Source organism: Acomys russatus, chromosome 15 (genome assembly GCF_903995435.1).
Source record: "Acomys russatus chromosome 15, mAcoRus1.1, whole genome shotgun sequence".
Classification (NCBI taxonomy): domain Eukaryota; kingdom Metazoa; phylum Chordata; class Mammalia; order Rodentia; family Muridae; genus Acomys; species Acomys russatus.
Window position 1 is genome coordinate 49,105,280 of NC_067151.1, and position 24,194 is coordinate 49,129,473.

The following is a 24,194-nucleotide window of genomic DNA, read 5'->3' on the forward strand; positions in this document are numbered from 1 at the left end:
TATGGTTTCTCATGTGGCCTAGGTTGGCTCAATATGTAGTCAGGGATGATTGAAAATTTCACATCCCCTTATCACTTTCAGCTGAATTCTGTGATGACAGATGTGACTCACTGCACCCTGTTTATGAGGCACTGGAGCTGGAATCTAGAATTGTGTGCACGTTCACACTCTCCCAGCTGAAATCTATACCCAGCCTGTGAAGCCATCTCATTTATCAAAGGATATATTATGATGAAGGTGTATACTGTCCCTATCACTGGGTGCTGTCCTCCTCCAATTTACAAAAGGATCAAATAATTAGCTTCCTGGTTAGAAGGAATAAACACTAAACTACTCTCATACTGGACTGAAAACTATTTAGTTTTTGATAGTTAATAGTAACTTTCAATGTTTCAGCAAGCAGATTTCCCCACTGAAAGTAAATTACATTGTTCCTAATGAAAGATAGACCTCAATATATTTACAGATTTAACTTCCTTAAAATTATTTAGCTCAGTGATTTTCAAATTATGATACACTTAGATAAATTAAGTTTGAGATGAAGTTCTTTTCCCATAATCCCAAAGCAATCAAAGAGAGTTACCTAATTTCATTTATATTTGAGGACTCGTGATAAGATTTACTCTGAAACAAAAATCCTAAAAGTTTTCGTTATACCAAAAAAAAAAAAAAAAAAAAAAAAAAATCACCACCCTCACGTGTTAGATTAGAAAAATGAGGGCCCACAGAAAAATAGTCACTCACTATACAATGAAAATTGATAGTAGACCCAAGTTGCTTTAGCTTGTTCAGACCACACGTGGCTATGCTCCAGCACCTAATTCTTAACTTTGAGCTGTTCTCTTCTCCCCTTTTCAGCCTTTAGGTGAAAAGACAACACCCAATCCCACACAGCGGCACTAATGAGAAGGCTGGTATCACTGGAAAGAGAGGACTTCAGGACTTCATTTCATGATGATCACAAAACGCACAAAGTCAACAGGAGGAAGATACAAAGATGGAGCGTGACAAGCAGCTATGCCAATACAAGAGAACCCTGGATTTAGTGGTATGGTGCAATCATAAATGAAAGATTAACCTAAAGTCAAGCATCACCTGTAATCCCAACACTAGGGGGTCAGAGATAGGAAGATACTTAGTTCCAGGCATGACTGTATTATATAGCAATCTTGAGACCAGGCTGGTCTATATGGCATGACTTTGTGTCAATAATACTTCTGCTAAACAAAAGGGTTTGGCAGAAAACTCACATTTTAAGACCATAGAAATATTCCACACAAATCCTTTGCCTATAAAAGAAGTAACTGAAAAAACTACTTTTAACAATAGCAAAACTAATCTCAAAGGTCCAACAAAACAAAGCAAGTGGCCACTTATTCTTCAACTGGAACTTAAACCAGAAAAATGATGAGTCTAACACAAGCTTTAAGACAGCATGTTAAACATGTCCTACAGAATAGAGAAGCATGTCCATCACACTAACTGTATGACTCTGAGCATTGCAGCAGGCATGTGTAAGAGAGGTGTTCTTGTTCAGGAAGGTACACACTCATATGATGTTTGGTAAAGTCACAATGTCTGTAACTAACTTTCTAGTGGATCAAAAAACCCAAAACACAAAAATACATTCTCTCATTCTCCTCTCTCCTCCCTCCACCATCTGTATTTTCCTTCCCTCTATCTCCCTCTCTGTCTTAGGTTGTACATACATACAGGACTTTGACACGTATTTCTTCTATTCTTTTACAAATTTCCTGAAAGTTTGCAATTACTTTTAAAAATCCATCTACAATATCAAAGGAAAAGTTAAATCAATATCATTAGAATATTTCTTTTAAAATCCTAACATAGAATTCGAACTTCAGGGAAAGCACAGCAAATACAGGCAGAAATAAAATACACATGGAGCGACCTTGGTAGCTATGGCTGTCTGTCAACTTGACTATATCTTGAATTAGCCAGAACTCAAGCAGCTGGATATACCCGTGAGAGATCTTTCTTGATTGGATCATTTGAGATGGTAATGTTCACCTAAAATCTGGCGCATCCCATCTGGTGGCTGCCTACATAAATGATAAGAAGCTCTTGTTCTCTGCCTTCTTGCCTCATGCTCAAAGGAAGTCCATTCACTTGCTGGCATTGAAGCCTACTTCTTTGGGATTTTCGCAAACTCTGAAGAGCAAGAGAGACGTTCAGCCTCATGGACTGAACATCAGAGTTTTAGATTTTCTGTTGGAAGACAGCCATTGTGAAAATGTCAACTAATACAGTAAGTGAAGAACATATTGGAAAGGCATTGTTCAGAGACTATCAAACTAAAGAAAATAGGTTCCCAGAAGGAGAAAGTAGAACGTAATAGAAACCAATCCAAGGATACAAAAGCAGAAATTCTTTTCTGAAATTGAGGAATGTATTCTACAATCAGAAAGAAAAGCTGCCACTGTAAGAAACAAATGAAATAGAATCATCCTAGTCCTGTCACTTAGTAGCCAAGAACATAAGACAAGATAGGTCATAAGCCTAGGGGAAGTATGATCAAAATATATGGTATGAAAAAATTGAAGAAAAAAGAACAAAAAAATTAAACAGAAACTCTTCCAGGAAAGGAGTGTGAGAAATAAATGAGCATTAGATTATGTCAAGCCTAATCCAGAGCCAGGAATGTCCTTGTTGACGTTATCATAAAAGAAAAGGAGTCATTCAGACTATTGTCGTAAGCTGATCATGTTTCAAGTATAAAGTACTCAGGGGATTCTAAACTGGAGCCACTTCAGGTAGTACAGCCATAAATCCATGCCTACAGGGATAAACAACTGGACTATTAGGCTCAAACAAACAAAACTTCAATGGAAAAACAGGGAGAAAGGGCAGTGAAGAGATATCTGCAATTGGGCAAAGGAAAAAAGTTCAAATCTATTAATTATGTATATTCAGGTGATTAGTCATAACAGACACACCTTGTTGCCCAGAAAGCTGGTTCTCCAAGCACCGTTATTACCCAGTAAGCCTGATTATCTGAGTTCGATCTGTTGAGCCCATGTAAAGATGTAATGAGAGAAATTACTTAGCAAATTTGTCCTCCAACCTCCACACTTGCCAACTTATACTCGCCCTCTTTCTCCTCCCATCCACATCATACATATACCCAAACACACACAATATACAGAGAAATATTAAAAATACATTTTAAAGACAGGTCATTTTAAGAATACCATTTCCAAACTTTCTCAAGATGAATGAAAACACAGATAACTTAATTCTCAGGAATTCTAAAAAGAAAGAAAGTGGAAGGAAAACTTAACAAGGTAGGCTATAACTCACTGAGATGTATTTACTGCTATCTAGATTAGCATGTGATTTAATAAATTGTGCAAATAAATGATTCTACATCTTTTATTTTGGAGGTGAAATAATGACAAAAAAACTAAGGCAGAAAGAAACAATCTCAATTGCCTAATTTTCCCAGTTTTATTAAATATTAAGAAAAACTCACAAAATCTAGAAGTAAACTGTCAATATTTTCTGACCTAAAACGGAGCAATTTCATATAGTTAACTTGGCAACCGTATTCTGGTGATAATATTTTACTGATGTGTATCCTACTAAGATTTTGAATCTGTACGCCTGTCTAGTTACAATTGAAAAGTATTGTGCAAAATAGCAGGAATGTTTTTATAAAGGTACAATATACCTCCTTCCTTTTATTCTATCCATCTACCTTTGTGTAAGTGTTTACCCCAGGATTGAAACATTGCCTTTTGGAAGGGAAAGAAAAACTCGAAACTCAGGAGATGTTGCAAGACTCAAGATCATAATCTCACAAAACTCATGAGATTTCTCATAATATTACATAAACAATAAGGAAGGAGTGGGAGGGAGCAGGAACATATGACTCCTTAAAGAACCACCTACAAGCTGAGCAGTGAATTACAGTAACAGAACTTGGATAAGCAGGACATGGATGGTATGACTTCTGTGGTGTGTCACGGCTGTCTCTCTGGAGAGAGTGATGCAACATCGCTGTAAACATTAATTTTTATGACACAAACATATTTGAAATGACCCTCATTCTAGTTAATAGTGGAAGAATAGATAATAAGACTTGTGATGTTATGTTGCTTTGGTTTTGGGTGTTTTGTTGTTGTTGTTGTTGTTGGTGGTGGTGGTGGTGGTGGTTTGGGTTGGGTTTTGGGTTTTGGGTTTCGCTTTTTTCCCCCTTGTTTTCTTTTTTCACCTTATTGGCTGAAGTTTTCATAATTGAGTTTGATCATTCTTAGAAAAGTGTCAAAGTTGTCTAAACTTCATAAGAAATAAGACTACTAACAGCAAAGAAACAGGATACACAGACCCAGATAACTTTCTACCCTCTTCATCTAGAGTTAGTGTCAAACTGTGAATGACTGTAAGAGGATCACATCCCTGATGTTTTGGTAATGCAAAACACTTGCAATGTTCAAGCATAGGGTGGCCATTCGTCACATTCTTTGAAACTATTCAGGTTGGAAATAAAATGAGCAAGTAGATTTGCTTTCCAAACTGTGGTCTGTTACCCAGCAGCCTGGCCGTTGCCAAGGCATGTGTTAACTGTGCAGACACATTAACTTAGTGTGCATTTGAAGAAGAACCCAGGGGTCTGTGCATACATTTAAGGTTGGGAATCATTGCTTTAAAACTCCTAACAGCACAATTTTCCCACAAAGACTTATCTTATAGAAGATTTAAAAAACCTGAAGATATTAACCTTTCATTGCACTTGAGGAAAAAAGATTTTGTCCTTTATACCATTTTTTCATTACATTTTATTTGTGTGTGTACATACACATATATACACACACCAATAAGTATATACAGAGGTCAGAAAAAACCTTGGAGAATTCTGCCACATGTATTCCTCTGACCAATTTCTTCCTTTCTTTTTCTTTTCTTTTTCTTTTGTTTTTGTGTGTGTGTGTGTGTGTGTGTGTGTGTGTGTGTGCTGTTTATTTATTTTGCTTTGCTTTGTTTTATGATACAGGGTGTGTGTATGTGTGTATGTGTGTGTGTGTGTGTGTGTGTGTGTGTGTGTGTGTGTAGCCATGGATATTCTTGAACTCACTTTATAGACCAGGCTGGCCTTGAACTCAGAAATCTGTCTGCCTCTTCCCCCTAAGAGCTAGGATTAAAGGCATCACCACAGCCCTGCTGGGATCAAATGTTGGTTGTCAATCTTGGTCAAATGGCTTTATACACTGAAACATTCTGATGTCTCAAAACATGAAGGTTCTTTTGTCATAGCCAGGACCCAGAGGCTGGATATCCCAGAGACCAAAAAATAGTGGCAAAAAAGAAGTCCGTGAAATGATTTCTAATGATATTCTGCTCTCACAGACTGGTGCCTTGCCCAATTGTCATCAAAGAGGCTCCATGGAGAAACTGATGGAAACAGATGTAGAGACCCCATAGCCAAACACTAGAATTCAGGGAATCCTGCAGAAGAGGGGTAGGAATGATTGGAGGAGCCAAAGGGGTCAAGGACACTGCAAGAAAACCCACAGAATCAGCTAGCTTGGATTCATAGGGGCTCAAAGAGAGTGAACCAACACCAAAGACCCTGCATGGATCTGACCGAGGGGCTCTGCATATATCTTACAGTTGTGTAGCTTGGTATTTTTGTGGGAGTGAGGGCTGTCTCTGGCTCTCATGCCTGCTTTTGAGACTTTTTCTCATAGTGGGCTGTCATGCCCTTCCTTAGTACCATGGGACTAGTCTTACTACAACTTGCCACGTCATGTTTGGTTGATATCGATGAGAGGCCTGCTCTTTTATGGAAAGAAACAGAAGGGGAGTGGACTGGGGGACACTGGAAGGAGAGGAGGAAGGAAAAATGCAATCAGGATGTAACATATGAAAGAAAATTCAATTTAAAAAATGTAAAAAGAGGCAGAAGGGGAGATCCAAGATGGCGGCGAGCAGTGTGGACCGCGTTTGGAGGCTCCAGTGAACAATTCAGGGAATTGCACAGATTTCTGAGCCAGGAACACCGAGGTCCAAACATCACGGCAGCAGGAGTGCTCCACGGTTCGGAGGGACCAGGGTGTGGAGGACCTGCGTGCCCCTGCACACGGGAGGAGCGTGGTTTTTCTCTGATCGGAGTGGCAGCGGCAGAGGCAGCAGCACCAGCGGCACCAGCAGCGGCGGCTGAGGTTTGCAGCTCATAGCCTTCCGGTGGAGGCGATTGGTGTGGTGGCTGGTGGGAATTGCTGCGGGAGAGGGGACTCGGGGCAGGATTTGGGTCGCGTGGAGCCTTTGGACCCAGACTGGACTCGGCGGACAGTTCGGCCCCAGAGTCCCGGGTATTGGCCCGGCCCAGCAAACAATTCTGCCTGAGGCACTAACTCAGCGTGGCCATAGCTCCCCTGCTGTGGCACAGGCTTAGTTGAGCACGCTGCTCCACACTAGGCACCACCTCAGCTCAGCGGCAGCTCCCCTGCGGTGACACAGTCTGGGCGGAGCACTTGGTTTCACCACAGGCGCTAACTCAGAGCAGCTGCAGTTCTCCTGCTGTGGCGCAGGCTTGGTGACGTGCTCGGTTCCATCCTAGGCACCACCTCAGCTCAGCGGCAGCTCCCCTGTGGTGACACAGTCCGGGCGGAGCACTTGTTCCACCACAGGCGCTAACTCAGAGCAGCCGCAGTTCTCCTGCTGTGGCGCAGGCTTGGTGACGTGCTCGGTTCCATCCTAGGCACCACCTCAGCTCAGCGGCAGCTCCCCTGTGGTGACACAGTCCCGGCGGAGCACTTGTTCCACCACTGGCGCTAACTCAGAGCAGCCGCAGTTCTCCTGCTGTGGCACAGGCTGGACAGAGCGCTCGGTTCCACCAGCTCTAAGACTCTGGTTGGACACAGTGTGCAGTTTGAATCCAGAATTCCTGGCTGAGATTGGTGGTCAGTTCGGGCCCTGAGTCAATAACTGACCACAGCACGCACTTTGGGCCAAAAGGCCCTAGTGGAGCTTGGTGCGTAGTCCCAGCCCAAAAATTCTGGCTGGACCCTGTGTGCATTTTGGGCCCAAAATTCCTAGCTGAGCTTGGCAGACGGTTCAGGCCCTGAGAATCTAGCTGAGTTCTGCCCGTGGTTCGGTCCCAGTGCTCCTGGCTGGACTTGGCAGGGAACACAGAAGGCTGTGGATACCTTGGCCTGACCCAATGCTCACTCAGAGACCCAGAACAATTGCAGGATCCACAGCAGAGGGGGACTGAGGATCACTGGCTGTGAGAGACCAGAACAACAGGGCTAACCTCCTAACATCCACACCAGTGAAGCTTTGAGCTCGCAGCCTAGGGAAATCGTAAGAAAACAAGTGAATCTATCGTCAGACACCCTCCATTCAACTCTGGAAGCTACCCAACAAAAACAAAGACGGCAAGATGTCTAAAGGACAACGAAAAAGCATACGCAAAAAAACCCCAAAACAACATGGCGTCTCCAGTTTCCAGCTATCCCAAAGAAAACCACCCAGAGAACTCAAATACAACGGAAATACAAGAAAATGACCTCAAATCCTTAGTAATGAGGATGATAATGGAGGAAACAAATAAAATTCGTAATCAAATGCAGGAAGACGCAGACAAACAGGTGAGAGACATAAAAGAAGCACATAGAGTGGAACTGGAAAAATTGCAGGAAAATGCAAACAACCAGATGAAAGAAATAACTAAAACGGTTCAAGCTCTGAAGACCTATAAAGAGGCAATGGAAGAAACTCAGGAATATACAAAAAATCAGATGAAAGAAATCAAAAAATCAGTTCAAGATCTGAAAATGAAAATGGATTCAATGATAAACACACAGACAGAAGAAAACGAGAACGTGAGACCTCAGAGAAGAAGGCGAGCAACACAGAGGTGAGCTTTTCTAACAGAATCCAAGAGATGGAAGAACGAATCTCAGGGCTAGAAGATACAATCACAGATATTGAATCAACCATTAAAGAAAATGCCAAATCTGGAAAACTCCTGACACAAAACATCCAAGAAATTAAGGACACCATGAAAAGAAGAAATTTGCGGATAATAGGCATTGAAGAAAGAGAAGACATCAGACTCCAGGGCCCAGAAACTATTCTCAACAAAATCATAGAAGAAAATTTCCCCAATCTAAAGAAAGAGATGCCTATAAACATACAAGAGGCCTACAGAACACCAAATAGAATTGACCAGAAAAGAAAAACTGCCCGCCACATAATAATCAAAACACAAAACATGCAGAAAAAAGAAAAAATATTAAAAGCTGCAAGGGAAAAGGGCCAAATAACATTTAATGGTAAACCTATCAGAATTACACCTGACTTCTCAGCAGAGACCATAAAAGCCAGAAGGGCCTGGACAGAGATCCTGCAAACCCTAAGAGAACACAGATGCCAGGCCAGACTACTTTACCCAGCAAAATTATCAATAACCATTGATGGAGAAAACAAAATATTCCATGACAAAAACAAATTCAAACAGTACCTATCCACAAACCCAGCTTTACAGAAGGTACTAGAAGGAAAACTCCATCCCAAAGGGTCAAGCTACAACCAAAACTACCCAGGAAATAGATAACTATCCCATGGCAAAAACACAACTACACAAACGCTCGACTGGAAACAACATCAAAATTAAGACTCTTAACAGTCACTGGTCATTAATATCTCTCAACATCAATGGCCTCAATTCTCCAATAAAAAGACACAGACTAACTGAATGGGTACATAAACAAGACCCAACATTCTTCTGCATCCAAGAAACACATCTCACCCATAATGAAAGGCATTACCTCAGGGTAAAAGGTTGGAAAAAAATATTCCAAGCAAATGGTCACAAGAAGCAAGCAGGTGTAGCCATTTTAGTATCGAACAAAATAGACTTTCAACCAAAATTAATCAAAAGGGATGAGGAAGGACACTTCATACTCATCAAAGGTAAAGTCAACCAAGATGACATCACAATTCTGAACATCTATGCTCCCAATACAAGGGCACCCACATATGTAAAAGATCTCCTAAAAAAGCTTAAACCACACATCGATCCCCACACAATAATAGTGGGAGACTTCAACACCCCACTCTCACTGAAGGATAAGTCATTGAAACAGAAACTAAGCCGAGAAATAACATCATTAACCAATGCCATGGGTCAAATGGATCTAACAGATATCTATAGAACCTTTCACCCAAACAAGAAAGAATACACCTTCTTCTCTGCACCCCATGGAACCTTCTCCAAAATTGATCACATCGTAGGTCACAAAGCAAGCCTCAATAGATACAAGAGGATTGAAATAATACCTTGTATCCTATCAGATCACCATGCTCTTAGGCTGCAATTCAACAACAACAGAAATAACAAAAAGCCTACACGTTTGTGGAAACTAAACAACTCTCTGCTAAATGACACCTGGGTCAGGGAAGAAATAAAGAAAGAAATCAAGGAGTTTCTGAAATTCAATGAAAATGAAGAAACAACATACCCAAATTTGTGGGATACATTGAAAGCAGTGCTAAGAGGAAAATTCATAGCACTAAGTGCCTTTAAAAAGAAATTGGAAACATCGCACATAAGCATCTTAACAACACAACTGGAAGCCCTAGAAAAAAAAGAAGCAGAAACACCCAAGAGGAGTAGACGCCTGGAAATAATCAAACTCAGGGCTGAAATTAACAAATTAGAAACTAAGAAAACAGTCCAAAGAATCAACAAAACCAAAAGCTGGTTCTTTGAGAAAATCAACAAGATAGACGAACCATTAGCCAAACTAACTAAAAGGCAGAGAGACAGTATTGAAATCAACAAAATCAGAAATGAAAAGGGAGACATAACAACAGACACTGAAGAAATTCAAAGAATCATAAGATCCTACTTTGAAGGCATATACGCCACAAAATTTGAAAATCTAAGGGAAATGGATGATTTTCTTGAACGTTTTCACTTGCCAAAGTTGAAAGAAGAACAGATAATCAAGCTAAATAGTCCCATTTCCCCTACAGAAATAGAAGCAATCATCGATGGTCTCCCAACCAAAAAAGCCCAGGGCCAGATGGTTTTAGTGCAGAATTCTACCAGACCTTTAAGGGCGAGCTAATACCGATACTCTTCAAGCTACTCCAAAAGATAGAAATGGATGGAAAATTACCAAATTCATTCTATGAGGCCATAGTCTCATTGATACCTAAACCTCACAAAGACTCAACAAAGAAAGAGAATTTCAGACCAATTTCTCTTATGAACATAGATGCAAAAAATACTAAATAAAATACTTGCAAAACGAATACAGGAGCACATCAAAGATATCATTCATCATGACCAAGTAGGCTTCATTCCAGGCATGCAGGGATGGTTTAATATACGGAAATCCATCAATGTAATCCACCATATAAACAAACTGAAAATAAAAAACCACATGATCATCTCCTTGGATGCAGAGAAAGCATTTGATAAAATTCAACACCCATTCATGTTTAAAGTTTTAGAGAGATCGGGGATACAAGGCACTTTCCTCAACATAATAAAGGCTATATACAGCAAGCCAATAGCCAAAATCAAAGTAAATGGTGAGATGCTCAAGGAAATTCCTCTCAAATCGGGAACAAGGCAAGGCTGCCCACTCTCTCCATATCTCTTCAATATAGTACTCGAAGTTTCTAGCCAGAGCAATAAGACAACAAAAGGAGATCAAGGGTATCCAAATGGGAAAGGAGGAAGTCAAATTATCCCTCTTTGCAGATGATATGATAGTGTACATAAGTGACCCTCAAAACTCCACCAGAGAACTCCTAAAGCTGATAAACACCTTCAGCAAATTGGCTGGATACAAAATTAACTCAAAAAAGTCTGTAGCCTTCCTATACACAAATGACAAGCTTGCAGAGGAAGAAATTAGGAAAACCACACCCTTCACATTAGCCACAAGCAATATAAAATATCTAGGAGTTACCCTAACTAAGCAAGTGAAGGACTTGTATGAAAAAAATTTCAAAACTCTGAAGAAAGAGATTGAAGATGACCTGAGAAGATGGCGTGATCTTCCTTGCTCATGGATCGGGAGAATTAACATAGTAAAAATGGCCATCCTACCAAAAGCAATCTACAGATTCAATGCAATCCCTATCAAAATCACTACACAATTTTTTAAAGACATTGAAAGTTCAATTCTGAACTTCATATGGAAAAACAAAAAACCCAGAATAGCTAAAACAATCTTGTACAATAAAAGATGCTCCGGAGGAATCTCCATACCTGATCTCAAACTGTACTATAAAGCAATAGTACTTAAAACAGCATGGTACTGGCACAGCAACAGGCTGGTTGATCAGTGGAATCGAATCGAAGACCCAGATATGAATCCACACACATATGGTCACTTGATTTTTGACAAAGAAGCCAAATCCATTCAATGGAAAAAGGATAGCATCTTCAACAAATGGTGCTGGTCTAACTGGAGGTCTATGTGTAAAAAATGAAACTGGACCCATATTTGTCACCTTGCACAAAACTCAAATCCAAGTGGATTAAAGACCTCAACATAAAACCAGAGACACTAAGCCACTTAGAAGAAAAAGTGGGAAAGAGCCTGGAACATATTGGCACAGGAGACAACTTCCTGAACAGAACACCAACGGCCCAGGCCTTAATGTCAACCATTAATAAATGGGACCTCATGAGGCTGAGAAGCTTCTGTAAGGCAGGAGACACTGTCAAGAGAACAAAGCGACAGCCTACAGACTGGGAAAAAATTTTCACCAACCCTACATCTGACAAAGGTCTAATATCCAAAATATATAAAGAACTCAAGAAATTAAACACCACCAAACCGAATAACCCAATTGAGAAATGGGGCTTGGAACTAAACAGAGAATTCTCAACAGAGGAGTATCAAATGGCTGAGAAACACTTAAAGAAATGCTCAACCTCCTTAGTCATCAGGGAAATGCAAATCAAAACAACTCTGAGATTCCATCTTACACCCATCAGAATGGCTAAGATCAAAAATTCAAGCGACACCACATGCTGGCGAGGATGTGGGGAGAGAGGAACACTCCTTCATTGCTGGTGGGAATGCAAACTAGTACAGCCACTTTGGAAATCTATCTGGTGCTATCTCAGAAAAATGGAAATAGGGCTTCCTCAAGACCCAGCTATTTCACTCCTTCGAATATACCCAGAAGATGCTCCAGCACACAACAAGAAAATTTGCTCAACCATGTTCATAGCAGCCTTATTCATAATAGCCAGAACATGGAAACAGCCTAAGTGTCCCTCAGTAGAAGAGTGGATAAAGAAACTGTGGTACATATACACTATGGAATACTACTCAGCTATTAAAAACAAGGAATTCCCGAAATTTGTGGATAAATGGATTGAGCTAGAAATGATCATAATGAGTGAGTTAACCCAGAAGCAGAAAGAATCAAATGGTATATACTCACTTATATCTGCATACTAGCCCAAGGGGCATGTCCCACGAAAGCCTTCACTTACCAGGAAACTGGGACAGAGGGGAAGGCATCCTATTGGGACTCTAAATGAGAGACGCATGGGAGAACAGCAAAATAAAAGGATCCAGAGGGTCCTAGAAATCTACAAGTAGAACAATATGATAGGCAGATTTGGGCCCAGGGGTCCCGCTCAAACTAAGGCACCAGCCAAGGACAATACAGGAGGTAAACTTTAAACCCCTTCCCAGATCTAGCCAATGGTCAGAATATTCTCCACAGTTGAGTGGAGAGTGTGATACGACTTTCTCACGTACTCTGGTGCCTCACATTTGACCATGTCCCCTGGACGGGGAGACCTGGTGGCACTCAGAAGAAGGACAGCAAGTAGCCAAGAAGAGACTTGATACCCTATGAGAATATATAGGGGGACATAATCCCCCTCAGGAACAGTCATAGGGGAGGGGAATAATGGGAAAATGGGGGGGGGAGGAATGGGAGGATACAAGGGATGGGATAAACATTGAGATGTAACAAGAATAAATTAAAAAAAAATGTAAAAAGATTGAAGCACAGTACAGACTTAATGTTTTATAAGTAAAATCTAGCATTTACCTGCCAGGTTTCTCATTGCATTTAATTCTTTCTCCAAAGTGTCTAAGGCTTGTTGATCAGCAGTGTTATCTCCAAAGACCTCATTCTGACCAGTGACGTCAATGTACTCAATCTCTGAGATTTCAGAAGCAGCTCTGGATAGGGACTGAGCAGCTGCACTTCTTGACCGGGTATAAGAGGACAAAAGGGAGCTGGAGCCTTTTTGAACCGAGGTTGAAAGAGGGAAATTCGCTGTTGAAGGTCTCTGTGAGTTCTGCCCTACAATAAGGAAAGAAAGTAATCAAATGCTTGAAGGTCTCAAGTGTAACCAGGGTGGTGGTGCAAGACCTTAAACCCATAATTCCAGAGCTCTGGTGGCAGAGGCACATGGATTTCTGTGAGTTCTAGACCATCGTGGACTACACAGGAAAACCAGTGTGTTTGTGTGTGTGTGTGTGTGTGTGTGTGTGTGTGAGAGAGAGAGAGAGAGAGAGAGAGAGAGAGAGAGACAGAGAGACAGAGAGACAGAGAGAGACAGAGACAGAGAGAGACAGAGAGAGGGAGAGACAGAGAGACAGAGAGAGAGAGAGAGAGAGAGAGAGAGAGATCCCAAGTGTATTTATTTGTCTGCTTTGTTTGTTTAATTTAGTGTGCTTAATGCACAAATAAGCACAGATGTTGGTAGAGACTGGTGTTCTCATCGTCAGGAACACCTTTCAACTCCTTTGACAGAACTTCTCTCATTAGCCTAGGTTTACCAGTTAGACTCCAGGGTTTGGCCAGTGAGCCCCAGTGTTCTGTCTAATGCCACCATCCCAGTCCCGGGATCGCAAGCACGCACTGTCGTGCCTGACAATTTTACATGGATGCTAGGATCAAATTCAGGTCCTGGTGTTTAGAAAATAAGCACTTCACTGGCTGAGCCATCTGCTGTGCTCCACTCCCCAGTGTGCACCAACAATATGAATTGCTTCCATCCTGAACACAAATCAACAGAGTTCATCCAACAATGTTGGTGGTAAAGGCAACTCTTGACCGTCTCGTATTTGAGTTATTGACAGTGAATTCACCTCAAATTACATTCACAGTGACATAAAGAGCTCCTCTGAGTCATTCTTCTGCCCTCAGGAAAAGGGAACTTAATATTAATAGCAGCTAAAGCAAATATATACATATGACAATTCAGCTTCATACCAGACTAACATACATGCTCCATTCTAGTCTATTCAAAACCAGATGCCCTTATATGTTCCTTAAATTCTATGAAAATACCACACTGTGCCTTATAAAGGGGACAAAATAAGATAAATGTGGTATACCCCTGAAGAACTAATTTGACTTATCAGAATTATAAAGACAAATAGCTTATTGCTGAGGGCTAGGCCAGTTCAAGACTTTCGCTAAGATCTTGATGCATGGTAAAGGAACTTAGTTACACTCTTGGCAATGCCAGTAATGGCCTTGAGGAAACTGCAGTTTTAGATCCTGAAAACCAGACTTTCCCCACTGTATGATAGTATTTTCCTGACTATGTCTCATGCATATTTTCAGGGGAACTGTACAGAGGATGCTCTACTTCTTTTTATTTTTTATTGAAAATAGATTCTTCTTTCATACAATACATACTAATGACAGTTTCCTCTCCCTCCACTCTTCCTAGCTCCCCCACCACCTCCCCTCTCCTCTAGATGCATTTCCCCCTCCATTTCCCTTTGAGAAAAGAACAGGCTTCCAAAAGACAACTGTTAAACATGACAAAAACAAGGTACAATAAGACAAGGCAAAAACCCTTCTATCATGGCTGGATAAGGCAATCCAATAGGAGGAAGAGTTCAAGAGCAGGCAAAAGAATCAGAGATACACCTGCTCCTTCTATTAGAAGTGTAAAAAAAAAAAAAAAAAAAAAAAAAAAAAAAAAAAAAAAAGAGCTGACAACCATAACATGTGCAGAGGATCTAGTGCAGATACATGCAAGTCTCATGATTGTCATGTAGCCTCTGTGGGCCCATATTAACCATGTTCTCTTGGGATTTTCCTTCCCCTCTGACTCCTATAATCTATAGTCTCCACCCCATTTTATGAGGCATTGCAGATACATTTGGTTGGCATAAGACATCAGCTTGTGCCAGAACTTTGAACTCCAGTTTTCCTAGGTTCTTTATCCTCACGTGGCTGGCCCTTCCTTCCCCTTGCAAGCCTGTCACTGAAGAACAACCTGCTGGTCCAGTCTAGGCTGCTGTGAAGAAACATTAATTTTAAGAAGAAAATAAGAAGCCATGTGTACATTGTGTAAATCTAAATTCATTCTTTGATGCTTCTGGACCCTCAGTACAGCGGTATCAGGAAGATAGACCCAGTCAGGTTACCTCTTTCCTCTCCTCCCCTCTTCCCTCCCTCTAACCCCTCCCCTCTCCCCCTTCCTCCTCCTCTTCCCCTTCCTTCTCCTCTTTCTTCTCTCTCCTCTCTCTCTCTCTCTCTCTCTCTCTCTCTCTCTCTCTCTCTCTCTCCCTCTCTCCTCTTCTCTTTTCTCTTCTCTACTCTTCTTCTCTATCTCTCCTTCTGCCCTCCCCTGCCCATCTCTGCTCATCCTCCTCTCTCTCTCCTCTCCTCTTCTCTCACCCCTCTGTCTGTCCCTCCTCTCTCTTTCTCTCTCTCTCTCTCTCTCTCTCTCTCTCTCTCTCTCTCTCTCTCTCTCTCTCTCTCTCTCTCTGTTTCTCTCTCCTATCTCTGGGCCAGAATAGTTTCTTGCTCCATTTCAGAGGCTGGCTCATTTGGTTTCTTTAACATGCAATGTTCTGCCACAGAAAGAAAGGTAATACTTTAAATTCTATTATTGCATAATTCAAATCTTCTCTTTTGCACAAAAGATTCTTTAACAAAAGCCGTGGAAATTTACCAGAAATGGAATTAAAGATTCACAGCACAGGTGTAATCCTTTCATTTGCCATCAGATTTATGGAGGTAGGTATTTTTAAATCTAACATAAATAATTTAAAATGTAAATTTGTAACCCCTCGAAACAAATGAGGTTTGTGTGAAATATTGAGATAGGCAACTGTCGTTATCATAGAAATCATGATTGACTAAATAGATCCCAGTAGCATTATGTCATTATACAGAATCAAAGAGAAATTTAAAATAAAAAATGACGAGGAAAGTCACCCAGTATAAAATAAAAATAAGTTTGCCTTCTCACCTTCCTCCCCCCACCCCTTTGTTCTATATTGAGTGTAGTGGATAACCTCGGAAGCCTGGGATGCAATATGTAAATAGTTAAATAATGATTTTGCTAAATGTAATTATGAATAAATTAAGTCGCTGACCCATTTTTGACTATGTGCAGAAAAACATTCCACAGAAAGGTAATCAACAGGCACACACCTATGTATTGATTCTTGTTAAAATGCCCTCAAGAGTTACTTTGATGATCAGAATTGAAAAGTAGTTTCCCCTTTATAGAATGTGGAAATATTCAATATGTCATTCATAGCCAGGAAGGAGCAAGCTGCTGCTCCCACACCATGCCCCAATGCAGTAAACAAAAGGCTACAAGCAGGAATTCTTTACAAAACACAAATGTCCTGGATCTCAGGAAATAACCTTCTTTTTTTTCTGTGTCATTATGCTTCATCAAATGAAAAAATTAACAGTTTTATATTTCTTATTTAGATGTAGCAAATAAGAGGAAGGTGTTTTTAGTAAGGCCAGGGTTTCTCACAACAACAACAACAACAACACCACAGTGAAGTGAGAAAAATATAAAATAACATACATGTCCTTCAGAAAACTCAGGAGATGACTCAACTAACTGGTGCTTTCAGCAGCATCTGGTTACCACTGAATTTGAAGCTAATTGATCCCAATTGGACTAAAAGGTACCCACGGGATAGATCAGATATGCTAGCATAGAGCAAAAGGACAGACCATCTTCCCTGCAGGAAATATGCTCCACTATAGTTTGAAGTCACCAAAACACAGGGATTTTACTTATTATTCCTTCAGGTAAACTTATTATTCACTTTAGAATTTAATTTATGAGCTTATTAATATCTCTGCTAAGATTTTTTGTAGTTTTTATTATGTTATTCACATTATATGTTTGTAATCTCTTCGCTTTTATCTTCCTGTTCCCAAAGCAACACGACATAAAGAACGCCACTCATAAAAAAATGTCAGTTGAAACCATCATCCCATACTAGAAATAAACACACACACATACAAATACACAGACGCACACATATGCATACATACACACACACGCACATACACATATACACACATGCATACACACACATACATGCACATACACACACTCGCACATACACACACTCACACACACACACACACACACCCATATACACAAGCACACACAAACACACACACATACATTCTCACACCCACATGGCTTTTGGAGCAACTGGTGCCATTATTTTCAACATAGTATCAGAAAATGAGTAATTTGCTTGATTCCAGTTAGATTCTAGATGTAACTAACTCTCTTCAGTGATAGCTTAAAAATATATACTCTACTCTGAGTATTAAAACTATTGAAAAGACAAAATATGATGGTATTAATGAGCAAAAAATTATTAATGAGGTTATGACAAATCAATCAACAAATAGTGCTTAATGTAATTGTTGCTGCCATTCTATGTATAACATGCAATTTGATGAAACAATTATAGCATGTACTTTGGAATAGCACATTTTTTCCTTTACAGGTGTAGAAAGGATACAGATCAATTATTTCCTACATCACTCCTATTTTGAGACAACATCCCTGACTGAACCTGGAACTCACTGATTCACCTTAGACTGATTCACCTTAGGCTGGCTGGCCAGGCAGGCCCCAGGGATCCCCAGGCTTGTACTTCTCCAATGTCTGCATCACAGGCATATTCCATCGTCCCTGGCTTTTACTTGAGTTCAGGGATCAAACTGGTGTCCCCTTGCAAGCAGGGAAAGTAATTTATTAGCTGAGCCATTCTCCAGCCTCCTTGGGTAGCATCTTAGTAACAATATTTTTATCAAAGGACCCAATGTTTCAATCATAAACTCTCTGAAAAATATTATTTATTGGAATATTTGATTCTCTGCATAATTTTAAGGATTACTATTAAAAATGCGAACATTTCTGAAGACGTCTAGGAACACAAAGAACTTTAACTGAACAGCATGGTTTAGTGGGGGAAATGCTTATCTGGGCTGCTAAGAACCTTATTATCTTTCCTTGTTGAATCAGAAATCAGCTTTGTGATCTGACACAATAACCCACATCTCACCTTTAAAAGGCATAATTAGACAATGTAATGTCTTAAATTCTATCCAAGTCTCAGAACAAGTGAATTAATACTTAGTTCATTCCAATGATAAAAATCATTTATTAACCCCTAAATCTGGCAACTACTGTGTAACAATCAGATATGCTAAAATGAATCAGTTGTTAACCCTATCAATTTGCACCCAAAATACAAGAACAAGTCTCTATCACTGAACATTCACACAAGAAAAGGCTATTTTTTGCTTTGTAACCAAGGTAGGATACATAAGAAAAAAAATCAATGGCTTCTAGAAAGAACAAAGTAGATGGAGGGCTTGGGGACCAGCATTATGTAGAGTGGCCACAAAGAACTCACTGAAGAGGGAGTGAAGTGGAAGTCTCTGGTTTCTTTAAAAATTTGAGCTGTTTGCTCAACCATGTTCATAGCAGCCTTATTCATAATAGCCAAATCATGGAAACAGCCTAAGTGTCCCTCAGTAGAAGAATGGATAAAGAAACTGTGGTACATTTACATTATGGAATACTACACAGCTATTAAAAACAAGGAATTCCCAAAATTTGTGGACAAATGGATTGAGCTAGAAATGATCATAATGAGTGAGTTAACAAAGAAGCAGAAAGAGTCAAATGGTATATACTCACTGATATCTGCATACTAGCCCAAGGGGCATGTCCCATGAAAGTCTTCAGTTACCAGGAAACTGGGACAGAGTGGAGGACATCCTATTGGGACTCTGGGTGAGAGAAGCATGAGAGAATGGCAAAATAGAAGGATCCAGATGGTCCTAGAAACCTACAAGAGGAACATTATGATAGGCAGATTTGGGCCCAGGGGTCCCGCTCAAACTAAGGCACCAGCCAAGGACAACACATGCAGTAAACTTCAAACTCCTACCCAGATCTAGCCAATGGACAGGACATTCTTCACAGCTGAGTGGAGAGTGGGGTCTGACTTTCACAGGAACTCTGGTACCCCATTTTTGACCACGTCCCCTGGATAGTGAGACCTGGTGGCACTCAGAGGAAGGAGAGCAGACTACCAAGAAGAGACTTGATACCCTATGAGAATATACAGAGGGAGGAAGTCCCTCTCAGTCACAGTCATAGGGGAGAGGAGTAAAGGAAAAATGAGAGGGAGGGAGTAATGGGAGGATACAAGGGATGGGATAACCATTGAGATGTAATATGAATAAATTAATAAAATATATGTGTAATGTAATGCTTTGCTGAAAGCTGTCTTGTGAGCAGGCATGTGATGTATTGCTGAAAACAGGCATGTAAGAGGGTTGTGATGTTTAAAATTAATAAAAACAGAACCTCACAGACAGTGAGATGATGCTTTTGCATTGCCATGCCATCCAGTGCTTCACTGGTCTTCGCTGGTCTACACTCCCCTTTTCCTGTTAACCTTTTTTCTCCCTTCGCCCTCTGGTTGGTGGCTTAGAAGGAAGGTAGATGCACTTAAGAACCCTAAATAAAGTTCGTTTTGAAAAATCTAAGTCTACAAGGAAACATCTGATCTGAGATTGAAAGCAACCCCAAGAAGATCTGAGGAGAGATTGGGAGTTTACTAACCATCCTGTATAGAAGGGAGAATCAAATCGTTAGGCTAAAAATAAGAGTATAATTTACCTAAGGACAGACAAGAGCCAGTGGGAGAATAGGGTGGGAAGAGCTGCAGTGAGGAGAGATGAGGAAGGAGCATTTACAAATGAGTAAGTTGTAGCTGGTGCAAGTCAACTTGACTTCTTGGTGTCCAATTGAAGAGGTTACATCTACACTGCTACATTTATAAACACAGGGGATACTGGGGGAGGTTGAATGAGGAAGAGACTTGACTGTAAACATGTATGAACTCTGTGCTTTTTATATTCACAGATTTTAAAGTCCTTTCAGGAATTAACATTCCTACATATACGGGCATCAGTACAGAGTAAAAAAATTCTGTACATTTCTGCATTGACAAGAGGATTTAATTATATTTCAGGCCACTACCCCTTTCCAGAACCCAACTCTCCCAACTGGTCACTTTTATTACCTTTTAAAGACTCAGTTAAAATGTCATATAATCTCTAACATCTGACATATATATTTTATCATCTCTGTTCACACACACACACACACACACACACACACACACACCCCTCTACTGTAGATGATATACACTAATTTAATTGTAGTTCTTATATCTAGCAGTTTTCTACAAGTAAAACTTTTGAAAAATCTATAGTAAAACCAGAGAGAATGATTAACAACCGCACATTATCACGTGTCTTCTTAATTCTGTATGAATCAACATCTCTAATGAGAATATATAACCTGTTTTCTATTTGCTGTTGACATTTATTTCTGAGAACCACTGGATGGACTCTAAGCTGTGTAGCTTTTCTGTTATCTCCCATGGCTACAGTTGCTAGCTTAGGACAGGTGCTCCAACAAAGGGTTTTTATAGTAAATTACTGACTGGGCTTCTGCCCCCAAAATACATTTAAAAGCATTTGGCTATTTACTTAGAAAGATTTGTCTTTGTAACTGATTTCTCACAGCATGTGCTTAAATTTCTTTTCATCCATACACAGTGACTTAAAACACAGTTCCTTCTTCTTGCCCAGGAGGCAAGAAGCAGAATCCTTGAGGTTGCTTTTAAATTTGATGGGACAATAGGTGGGTAATTATAGAGGACACCAAAATTTATGATAAAAGGATAGTTTAATACTAACACATTTATTTCTGACAGTGAGTCATCATAAATTCATATGGAAAAGATCTAAGCCAGCTGAGGAGACTTAATCATAGAGTTTAGGGTAAAAGAAACATATAAATCATATGTATATGAACAAATCATCTGTAATTAATTTTCTGGTTTGATGAGAGGCTTCAAACCAAAGCAAAAAGCCCATTTTGCCAAGTATTTCTGCTAAGCAGGAATCTTCCTGAAAGCAGAGCAAATGCTCATGCATTCTTTTATCCTCCGACCTTCACTTGATGTCAACATGTTGTATGCACCTGTGTTGCGCTGATTTAATTCTTTCAGTTACATATTGCAACTTCATGTGAAATACCAAAAAAGGGCATGTATGATGCAATAAGAGAACTATTCTAACCATAACAGTAATAAATGCATCATGAAAATACTATGATAAGCAGGCAAAGATGTGTGCCCATATACACCTAACACAGAAAATAAACACAGGCAATCCTAACCTTTAAAAGTAAAAAACCCAGCAGAAAAACATAGAGCATTAGATTTAAGACCAAATGATACTGACCTGGTTGCAAGACTCGATCTCAATATAGTTCAATTCTTTCGCAAATGGGTACAAATAGTCATAATAAGATCTATAGGCCTCCATTGGCTTCCTAACTTCAGAGCTCAGAGAATCCCATGGAAGGCGGGCAGAAAGACTGTAGAATTCAGGACATCAGAGGAAACATGGTCCACTCAATCAACTAAGCAGGGATATCACATATGGGCTCACAGAGTTTCAAGTGGCAGACATGGAGTATGCAAGGGTCTGCACCAGGTCTTCTGCACATACATTATGGGTATTATCTTGGTGGGGTTTTGGGGGGAACTCCTATTTATGGAAGTAGGTTTGTCTTTGACTTTTTTGCTGCTTTTGAGACTCTTCTCCTGTTGGGCTGCCTTGTCCCGCCATGGTGTGAGGCTTTTTGTCTTATCTTACTGTAATTTTGCTTTGTCTGTTTGGTTGTTGGCTACTGGGGGCCTCTTCTTTTCTGAAAGGGAGACAGAAGAGGTGTGGATACTGGAGAGACAGGAGATGGGAGAAACTGGAAGTAGTGGGAGGGGAAAACAGTGATCTGGATGTGTTGTATAGGAGAAGATTCTATTATAAATTTAAAAAGAATCATGTAAAAGAGCATGTTAAATATAGCCTAAAAAACATAGCAAACATGTGAAGAACTTGTATGGATGTTCCTTGAGGATTTCTCAAAACATACCATCTTCTGAGCCACATTTTTTAATATAATTCACCAATGAGTTGCTATGAAAAATAACCAGGAATCTAACTTATCTTTGAGAGAAATGAGTTCACTTGAGGGCTTAATTATCTGCCTATATATTTTAGAATGGAGTGCAGCTACACAAAAAAATTCAGATGACTAATAAGTTAGTAGGATCCAAACAGGTATACAAATGAACCAGCAACGTGACACTTCTGCCTTCCCATTGACTGTACCTGTCTTTTGCTGTTTCATATTTGGAAGTGGGTTTTCATCATTCTGCAGATCACACAGGGCAGATGTACTACCAGCATGCTCACTTATGCTGCTGTCTGGGATCCACACTTTGTCTTCTGAAACAGAAAATTGATAAATTAATATAAAAGTAGAAAGTAAGGTAAGTCTCATGCCTTTAATGTTCAGTGGGAATAGTAGAAGAGTACATAGACAGAATATAGACTCCAGAAGAGAGGGGGAATGACAGTGAAATGTTCTTCTGCATGTGGTCCCGCCGTTGTAATCATGACCTCACAAGTGTGCTGTGCTAGGATTCCACAAGCTTTCACAGGTCAACAGTGAATCACAGATGCAGGAGATGCTCAGGCATTCTGACCCCTGCCTGAAAATCTCCTAATATGTGCTGGGGTAATGTGATTTGTCCTTCAGTTGAATTATCCAATAAGGATTCGATAGACAAGGTGAACCCATAGTCACAGATATAGTTCTGTTAAACACAGTGGCTCACAATACAGAACAAAAAGGAATCGACTTGGAAAAGAAACTTGTGGGGAGAAAGGGTATCCTCATTAGTTTTGCATCAACTTGACACAATCTAGACTCGGTTAGGAAGAGAGACACTTGAGAAAACATATCCATTACATTGGCCTATTATTACCATGTCTGATGAGTATTTTCTTTATTAATGATTGGTGTGAGTAGGTCAAACTCTGTTGAGTGGTGCCAAACCTGTGCTGATGGTCCTGAATGTATAAGAAAGTGGGGCAAGCAAGGCACGAGGAACATGCCAACAAGCCAAGTCCCTCTCTGGCTTCTGCTTTAGTACCTGCTTCCAGGTTCCTGCCTTGAATTCCTGCCTTGGTTTCTTTCAGTGATGGAGTATGATATGGAAGTGTAAGATGAACATTTTCCTCCTTAAGTAACTTTTGGCCATGATGCTTTATGGCTTTAACTAAAACAAGGAAAATCATACAGGTAGAATAAGAGATAAAATAGAATACTTAGTAAGAGTAATAAGAATATATATATATAATATTGTTAAAGAATAAAATTTTAAATATCTCAATATATGAAAAAAATCACATAAATCAATTGCTTATTTTTTTAATTCTACTATATTTCCTAACAATATTAATCTGAATAAAGGAACATTTATAGTAAATACATGTATTATGAAGTGCATTCTCAATTGTAAAATATATGCTACTCAGCTCCTATGTCTTAATTATAAAGAAAAAGTCTGATAAATAGAAAAATAAATATATAGATGTTTACAAAATAAAAAACACTTTTAAAATATATGACAATACACATTAAGATGTAATAATTTATGAACAAAGACATTTCTGTGTTTGTGGTGCTGAAGTAGATAACAAGGCTTTGCATTTACAACTGAATACCATGACAACCCCTTAAAAATGCATTTAGACACGTAAAGAGTAAATACTGTAGATGATACCAAGACCTAGCCTTAGAAACAAAATTCAAGATGTAGGAAATCTGATATAATGTAAAACTACTGAGTCAGGGGGGAAAACCTCATTACAATGAAAAGTCCTGGACCTGAAGGGTTTTATAAATTATTTAAAGAAAACTAGGCCTAAGGAGATAGAGTAGTCAGCAAGGTGCTTGTCACTAAAGGCTGAGGACCTGAGTCTGCATCCAT

The 24,194-nt window shown here is 39.8% G+C and overlaps 1 protein-coding gene across 1 annotated transcript in view; it reads right to left on the minus strand.

Annotated features, from left to right (window-relative positions):
- Window positions 1–24,194, minus strand: part of Zbbx (zinc finger B-box domain containing) — a 99,434-nt gene that overhangs the window by 3,024 nt on the left and 72,216 nt on the right. The window contains exons 16-17 of the mRNA XM_051157303.1: window positions 22,528–22,644; window positions 13,066–13,323 (exon numbers count right to left, since the gene is read on the minus strand). Of these exons, the coding sequence (XP_051013260.1) occupies window positions 13,066–13,323; window positions 22,528–22,644 (375 nt within the window). The remainder of the gene's footprint in view (window positions 1–13,065; window positions 13,324–22,527; window positions 22,645–24,194) is intronic.